This window comes from Argiope bruennichi, chromosome X2, assembly GCF_947563725.1.
Source record: "Argiope bruennichi chromosome X2, qqArgBrue1.1, whole genome shotgun sequence".
NCBI classification, from domain to species: domain Eukaryota; kingdom Metazoa; phylum Arthropoda; class Arachnida; order Araneae; family Araneidae; genus Argiope; species Argiope bruennichi.
The window spans coordinates 14,293,327-14,302,832 of NC_079163.1; the positions used below are offsets into that span (position 1 = coordinate 14,293,327).

The window sequence follows — 9,506 nt, forward strand, 5'->3', positions numbered from 1 at the left end:
TATTAACGTCCCATTTTAAAGCAACACTAGGGCTATTTGGGGACGGATCTTGTAATTTTGAACACTGGCCAGATGACGAGGACAACATCTGAGCCGGTACGCCCCTCTCCAAACGTACACGCCATTCCAGCGGAAGGACGCCTATCCTTAAGAAATGTATCATCTTGGTATAAATTTAGTATTACAATCCTCCCTTAATTCCTTCAAACTAATAAAAAATATTTCTTCCAATTATTTCTTTTCTGATTAAGCAATCTAAAGTAACCGGGGATGATAGATCATTTTTAAAGAAAGTGTTTCGTGGAAAAAACGCAAAATAATAAAAGCAAATAATATTAAGCTTATAATATCACCAAGGAAATTTAAAAAAAAAAAAATATTTCACATCTACGATTTTTAATTTTTCCATTTCAAATTTAAGAAAGTATACTTATGTCTGTACCAGCTATAGTCCGCTATCACGCACAATTCATATATTCATTGTTTTATTTTTATAATAAAAAAGTTTTTGTCTTAAAAGTAAAAATAATAAAACATAAGCTTAGTTTTGCATGTCAAATATTTTTTTTTCTTTTCTTTTCAGGAGCTACAACTGTTTTGACACTTGTGACGATGGGATTCGGTGGTAGATCGTCTTTACCACGTGTAGCCTATGCAACAGCTATTGATTGGTTCGTCATCTTATGCTTTTCTTTTGTATTCGCTGCCATGGTCGAATATGCATGTGTCAATGTTGTCGATAGAAATGATCTCATGAAACTTCAGAAAGCACTGAAGCTTCAGCAAGACAAAGAACAAGCCCAGGTACGTTTTACCAATATTTATAATTCAATATTTTAAAAATCCATACATTCGAAGTATTGGATACATTATAAGCTAGATTAATATTATTTGTAATTGAGTTAAAATTAATATGTGGAAAATTTTTGATATGACGAAAATTATAAATCAAAATAATTAATTTCTGTTATATTTTAGAGTTTAAACAACGGAAAAGAATTTATAATTGGCCGACTGAAGAAATAACACTATAAATATTTAATTTAGTTAAGTATTTATTATTTTTAAAGAACAGACCCTCTTCATATTAAATTCAGATTATTAATTCATACATTTAATTTTTGAATTATTCAGAATAATTTTTCTTTTTACTTTTTGCCTCCATTTAAATAATAAAACAATTTTAAGCAAATGCATTTTAAGTCTATAATGTTTGGAAAATATCGAAGCAACACATAACGCATTGGGGTGTTTTGCACTTATTTTATGAAATAGCATAAAATATTCTCGAATTATTGAAAACAAATAAAGCTATGAAATTATTTCTTATAAAGAAAAGGACACAAATTCTTCCAAAAATAATAAAACGTTTTAATTCGCTAGGAATTTTACCAGCGATTGTTTGCCAACTCAACATAGTTCAAAAATCGTAGTTCAAAGTTCTGAAAAATATTTCTAGATCTTTTTAAATCAATACATAAATTAGTCATGAAATAAAATTCTATATAGTATCTATATATTTAATCTGCATATCCTTCCAGTTAACATATTTGAAATGTTGGAATTTCATCCAGACTAGAAAAAAATAAAAACAATAGATATACCAAGCAATACTAATAAAATCCAAGAAATCTTTATTTTTTAAAGCCTGAAATTCTCTAAGTAATAATATAAAATAATTTATTCATCGAATCAGGTAATATTTAGGAATTTATGAACTGGAAATTATGTCTATAGAATCAAACATAAATTTTCAAAACAAAATTAAAACCATTTTTTAAGTCATAATGAAATTCACTTTAATACTACAAAGTTATTAGTCAATATGTTCGAAACAATTTATTGTCAAATAAAAGAGAATGTCTTCAATCTGAATATTTCATTTTTCATCTAGTGCTAACACTTTTCGTTATTCTGAGGATAAATAGGTACTTCAAGTTTTTGGCTTTCCTTGACTTCGTAATTCATCGTCAATATATTTGAAAAGAAAATCATATCTCAAAATTGACTTTGAAATGCATGACGAATTATTCTGATTCATGTCTTTGAGTTTGATGGATGACATTCTTTTTTTAGGAATACATTTTGGTTAGATAAATTGACTTAGGATATTCTTTAACGGCAAATGAAGTTAGCTCTGCTAAACATAGGATGGCGAAGTAAATCGATATTATGAGATAAACCGATTTTTTATGTGATTCTGATTAAAAGAAATTCCGCTACATAAATGCACTTTGAATTTTCCCATTATATTGAATATTAACACTTTTAATAAAAACATCAAACAAATTTGGTAATGTTTTAATTACATTTATCTCAGTGAATGGAATTTATTTTAATTTCCTTGTTATTATTTTTTAATACATTTTAACATCTTTCGTAATCAAAAATTGATTGCAATCTTTTTTTTATTTATAACTAAGGATTTTTGTTATATTTAGGAACTCGTTTTTTTTAAAACGAAAGCGTGGTCTTGCAAATGCAATCGGGGATGGGATTTTTTTTCCCTTGGAAGATAAGGATCAGATGTTGTTGTTGCTGTTGTTTCTTACGTCACTTGCCATGGACGAGCCCGCTGTTCACAGACAGCTGATTTAAACCTGAGGGGGAGCGCCTCTTGATTCTACAGTAGCGCCATCTAGGGCCAAGAGAACGACTTAGCTACACACTCGTCAGAACCCTTTTTTACGGGGCGGACTTCATTCACGCATTTCATTCACTCAACCACAGATCGTAATTTAGACCTGAATCAGAGAACGATCACCCCTGATCCAGTACCCCCAGTAGTATTACTCTCGACATAAAGGACTTTGTGACCACGGCGTATTTATAAGTGCGCCAGCCACCGCACACACACGAGGAGTCTTCGGCCGGCGGGGATCGAACCCGCAACCTAAGGGACACGAATCCGACGCTCTACCAACCAGGTTATCTCAGCCTAGGATCAAATGTTGTTGTTGTTTATAATGGCACTTGCCATGGACAAGCTCGCTGACGAAGTTAGCGATTTTAAGCCAAGGGAGCGTCTCTTGTTTTAGCAGCGCCAACTAGGGCCAAGAGTACGTCTTAGCTACTCATGCATCACATTCTCTTGCACAGCCCCTTTTTACAGGGGGGCACATTTACACATTTCACAGATAGAACAGATGAAGAACAACCATACCTGAACCGAGACTCGAACCCAGGACATCCAGATCACGGGGAAGAAACGCTACTCCTATGCCAGGACGCCGGCAGGATCAGATGTTAATATACTGAACGTATAATTTCATGCTTAAATTAAAGTTCACCTAAAAAAATATAATTCAGTTTTCTTGGCTTATCTGAATTAAACAGTGAGAAAGTGAAATCAGTTTCTACACCTTTAAAATGAGAAAAATGATTTCAACAGCGAACCTTTTATAACACTTGATTTAGTAAAGTTTACTTACATTAACGTCCCTTTTAAAGCAAAACTAGGGACATTTTGGGACTGACCTCATAATTTTGAATCGCGGTCAGAAAACGAGGACAAAACCTGAACTAGTATCTGCCTCTCCAAACCTTCACATTACACCAGCGGTGTGATGTTTGGCCTCAATGTTTCATAAAATTTAAAGCAAAATGTTGTATGAATAAAGAAACGTCTAATTTTCGTCATTGAGTTTTTATTTAACTCAATAAAAGTTACGATTTTTCTCAATAGAAGCAAAACTACAAGTGGAATATTATTTCATAAATCGTAGTTCTAACTCTCTAATGAGCTAATAATAAAGATGAGTTGTGATATAACTCTTTAATGGACCATTATATTAGATTTACAAAGAAAATGAAAAGAAAACTATTATTATTAATCGTTAAAAAATGGTTTAAGAACCAAAAATTCGCATTTCCAATTCTTCACGCCGGTGATTTATTATATGTTGAAAAATATATAGACAGTAATTAATAACATTGATTATCTATTCCATGTTATCTGAATAACCAAAAGCAATCACGTAATTTATATATATATAACTGAATTTCCTTTTACAACACTGAGGAAATCTAATATATTTTTATTATTGATCATTAATAAGTTGTTGCGGTTTATAAACAGCACAACAATTCTGAATAACCTTAAAACAAATTATTTTAACAAAATGTTTTTAGGATAATAATTTTCTATTATAAAAATTCCCCTCTCAGTCTTTTTCTCTAATGAATATTCATTTCAGTTTTTAGCCTGTAGTTACGTATTTTACTAAGTGTACTGGAGAAAATAAATTATTTTATGACAACCAAATTTTGACAAGATCAAACCTTCTTGACGTCTACTTATTTTATATGGAAATTTTTAAAGAAAAATATAATAATTTTAATTCCTTCTTTTTTTACTTCTTAAAAAACGGAATATCACTTAATAAGCAACACTATCTATATTAATACTGCAAATTTTCAAAAGGAATTTTCTCTTTAGCCACCGACAGTAAATATTTCTAATTTTTTCACATCTTCTATAAATATGCTCTTTCGCGTTCACACTCAAAAATATTGCGAAAAATGCAGTTTTTTATTCCTTTTGCAAAATTCAAATAGGTGGCGTTGCTAGAGAAGTGATGATATGTAACTTTTAGTTCATATATTTAATAAAAATAATTAATATTCTTTTTGCTAATGAGGGAAGTCCCACGAGGGGATCTCTCGTAATTGAGGATCAGAAGCTTCCTGCATGGTGGTTGATTCTCATCATCCTTTTGGGTATACGAAAGGGTGAGGGTGGCTACTTCCCATCGATGACGAGACGTACTTCCTTAGGGAAGGGTTGTACCGTAGCCGGTGATGGCCCTTACAATTTAACCCTATTCCCGATAGTGCTGCTGTCTCGGCAGTGCGGTCATTCAAGCTTCTCCATATGCCTTCAGGCGGGTCGGAGTAATCAGTCTATGATTACTAATGATGGAACAAACATTCGGAAAAACTGTAAAGTTCTAAAGCAATCTTTACAGGTTGCACTAAGAGCAATTTAATAATCTCGTGAGAAATTTGAACGAAAAATATTTAAGAGTATTCTGTGCAAAAACCAGCAGAAGAGAAAAAGAAGAAAATCTAGGGTAGAGATGAAATTAGAATAAATATCTGAAACCAGATTAAAGATAAAACATCACTTTTAAGGAATAAATCTGGATAAAAGCTGAATAACTTTAGACCAGTGCAATGTAATGCCCCCCATACCTTAAATCAAAATACAAGGGAACGACAGAAATACAAGTAATGACTTCAGAACAACACACTGTGATAATAATAGATGATACACAATATCGATCTTTGTTTTGTTTAATAAAATATTCCGGCAGGTAGTCAAACTATTGGTATGATAATCAACAGAAGTAAAATTTCCGACCTGCTCTCGTTTACAATCTACTTTATAGAATAGCTAAAATTGTAAGTAAATATATTATTGATTTGTATAAATCAAATTTTCTCTGAAATATAAAAGAGACATAATATACTTATTCGTTTCGACATATACATCTCAGAAGGCAATCGTTTTTACACTTCTTTATTTAACTTGACTTCTTGTGCCATGTGTATTCCATAATTGATTTTTCGCTCACTTCCTGATATGCTAGAATTTTAATTTTTTTTTTTTACTTGTGAGTTATTTATGACAATTTACATCCTATTTTAATATCTTCTGAACTTAATTACCAGTTAGTTAATCGAAATTCAGTAAATTTTGATTTCATACTGTGGCGCCTCCTGGTATTGGATTTGAGAAAAAATTCTAAGGATTTTATAATACTAATAAAAATTAATTATGAAAAAAAACTGAAAAATCAGTAAATAAATTTATTTTTAGTACATAAATAAGCATGTTTTTAAAAATTGTTTCTACAAAATTTATTAAATAATTTTAATATTTACATTCTTGTTCTGAATAATAAATTGTGGCATTATATTTTCAATTAATTTTTATTGAATGTCTTCTCCACAGGCTGCTGGAACGCACAAAGAGAATGGTGATGACTTAACAGCAATCTCCGAATCTTGTGATACCGAAGAACGGCCTCTGAACTGTCCTCAGAAATTCCGTCCGTTCCGTTGGAAGAAAAAGAAACGCTACCGCGAAATTGCTACAAACTTTGATGAAATTTCTGCCCCTGATAGGGGAAGTCGTATTGACGCCTACGCTCGAGTGCTATTTCCCTTCGCCTTTGGTGTGTTCAACCTGCTCTACTGGACGTTGTATCTGTACACAATTGACGATGAAATACCCGATGATACTACATTCTGATAAAACTGCATTTAGCAGTTAAACAGTAAAAGATATCATGTTTAAAAATATGAACTTTGCAGTTACTTCACTCATTCACTTATCCCAGATCCTTACTTATGTAGAATTGAAACAAGGCAGAGAGTCGATATGTTTCATCATCTATCATCAAATAACTATTTTTAACAAACTTAAAATGTGAGAAAAGGGCAAGGCCATAAGGATTCAATGAGTATTGCAATAGATATACCATATTTCCTTGTTAAATCACAGCTATCTGACGATTTAAACTTGAATATGTAACCATGAAACCAGTTTAAGAACATTCAAAAATTAAATGATTTGGGTATTAGCAATTAGGTCATATTTTATGTAATATCGTTTTTTTTTATGAAAATTTATAGGTGCATTAACGGAAAAGTCGTATCTTTTTATCACATGAAATTCTATAAATTTTATTTCAAAGCAAGAAATTTTCGACAGCTCATAGAATTCTTTGAGACTAATTCCTTAATTTTTATCTCTTTAAATAATAACTAATCAACTATGGGAAAAGATTTAGAACACTCGATGTGACCTAAGAATATGGCTCAGCGTTTCCTAGCCAGTTCTTGAATCTCATACATAATTATATCCGCACTGTGTGCTTTGGTTTTGACCTGACAGTCTTTTCTATAAACCAGTGAAAAATATTTTACAGAAAGCTCTGTATTATCTTCGGACTTCTCATGAATAATGCATAATTCCATCAGAAGAAACATTCTAAAAAGGATTTTCTGTTGTAGATTTACTTGCAAAAACACATTCTTTCTTGTAGGAACATTACGATTATTTCATTGATAGATTTATTTGTTTATCAGTCAACAGAAACATTCTAACAGGGATTTTCTATTGTAGCTTTGCTTGTAGAAATCGACTTTTTTTTCTATGGTCCTTATTATTATTTAATTGATTTATATATTTGTTAGATTAAAGCCCTACTTATCTAAAATCTCAGAACACATAGTACAAGATATTTTCTTAAGGAGCTTGAATTCCTGGTGTTATAACTTTTTATTCAAAGTAATTATTTTATTTCCAAATGCTTGAAATCCAAAGCTAGATTCCTTAATTTACGCAGATACTATGGCGATCAAAATCACAAGATTGTAGTTCCATGTTAACCCTTTAAAGGGCCATTTTTAAGGGTCATATTATGTTAAAATATTTTTAGGCTTGAAATTAGAATAAGAAAAGAGATTCATTTAGCATATTAGATAAATTTAATTTGATTAAATAATTAATTTGGTTAATTAATAATTAAGTATCAAATCAAGACGAATCATTTTGTGTAAAATAAAAAACTAAAGTATCTAAGCTTCTGTCTTTCTAAAAAAAAATTGTCAGAACTTATGCCAACCTACATAAATTCATACAAAAATTGATAAATTTGGTGGAAAGCATACTTCTCATGGCCCTAGAAAGGGTTAAGGTAAAAATGCGCAACTAGAATACGATATTACTAAAAAATGACTTAATAATTCAAATCACTTCTAAGAAATATGCAATAGAAAATTGTGCAAATAAGCAGCTGCTTCTGAAGATAAATTTTATGAAATTACAATCACTTAGAAGTTTTATTCAAAAAATGCAGATATAAGACCATTCCTTTCAATATTTTAATAAATGCTATATAGTAAAAGCAATATCTTAGAATTCATGCAATGAAAATATTTGAATATAATTTTACATCTCTTTCTTATAAATACGTAGTGTTTTTTACATCCTAAACTGAAATTTGTGCTATTCTAAATAATCTAAAATAAGACATCTTAAGACATAGAATTGAGAAAAAATAATATTTGCACTTAGAATTCATACCGTGTATACATGGTTAAATAAAAACTCAGATTTGAATAAAAACAACGAAAATTTAGCGAGTATTTTGGCAACTGGAATAAAAAAGTTGCTTAGAAGAAATTCCTAGAAAGTGGATTCGAGGAATTTACTGGATTGGTTTCTAAAGTAGAATTTAATTAAAAACTCAAAGATTTATAGGCATTTGCAATATGATTCCTTCAAATCAATCAAGATTTAAACTAAATCTTTCCAGTAACATAAAATTCTAGTCAATGTTTACCAATCGTAATCTGATATCTTTAAATTCTACATTCAATATGCTTTCCTAAATAAGCAAATCCTTCAGTTCTACAGCTTCATGGTTTGAATATATCATATTCTTCACAAAAATAGCACCATATGAATTTCAGAGACTAAAGCAGAGAAAGCATTTCATCGATTTCATGCACAAGACTCTAGATTTGTATTTTTGACTGTTTTTAAATTCCAGAAATAAACCTGAATTCTACTTTGATCGCAATTTAAAAGCAGTGGCAAAACGAGTTTATTTTTCTAGAGCACCTTGAACAAATGTAGTAATGCAGTTTAGAAGACTAATAGTTTGTAGAATTATAAATTTGATGCTTATATGATTTTAAAAATAAAACATATCCTGTACTTCATTATCAATTTATATATGCGGTGTATTTCTTAAATCTGTCACAAATCACACATAATAGGAAACAATATATTTCTTAATCATAAGATTCGTACCTTTCATGAATGCTATGTATCATGAATGTTTATTGTGTTTTTCTTTCATGCAAACAATAAAAATTTGCTTAATACTGTTTATTCTCGGATTCAGAAATCTTTCATGTTTGTGGACATGCCTAAGGAGGCGTTTATTTTACCAGAAAAGCGGCGTGAAGAAAGATAAAGGGAGGTAATGTTCCCTTTTAACAATAAAGCGTATTTAGATTATTATTAAAACGTATTTAGATTCCGGAATTAGGAGGTTTACCAACCTCTCATCTTTCTGCGCACCACTTCTTTACGAAATACAGTCGGCAAAAAGTGGAATCCTGAAACGTACTAATATGAACTAAATTCAGTGGCACAACAGCCCATGTGGGCCAAGACTTACAGTGCCCATATCTGCTTTCTTGACCGATGGCCCTAGAGTGCAAAGCATATGTCCCGGTTAGGTGGTCAGCCTGCCAACGACCTGCGTCCAACGACCTGCCACCTCAAGGATTTGGTCATAAATCTGACATCCAACCCACTGGGGGACCACACTCCCCCTTCGTCCGTGGTACGCCTGTAGTTTCCCGCAAAATGTCGGTAGATGGATAAACATCAAAGAACCGGAAAATTTGTTTGGGCTATCGGGGGGGGGAAGTGAGTCAAAGAAACTGAGGGTTTTGAGCGGTCGAAAGGGGAACGCCGTCTG

General features: G+C 31.4%; 1 protein-coding gene across 2 annotated transcripts in view; it reads left to right on the forward strand.

The window, feature by feature from the left end:
* Positions 1–8,677, forward strand: part of LOC129960437 (gamma-aminobutyric acid receptor subunit alpha-2-like) — a 111,195-nt gene extending 102,518 nt beyond the window's left edge. For both annotated transcript variants that reach the window (XM_056073869.1, XM_056073870.1), the window contains 2 exons: positions 584–804; positions 5,957–8,677. In XM_056073869.1, coding sequence (XP_055929844.1) covers positions 584–804; positions 5,957–6,256 — 521 coding nt within the window. In that variant the 3' untranslated portion in view covers positions 6,257–8,677. The remainder of the gene's footprint in view (positions 1–583; positions 805–5,956) is intronic.
* Positions 8,678–9,506: the final 829 nt, after the last annotated feature.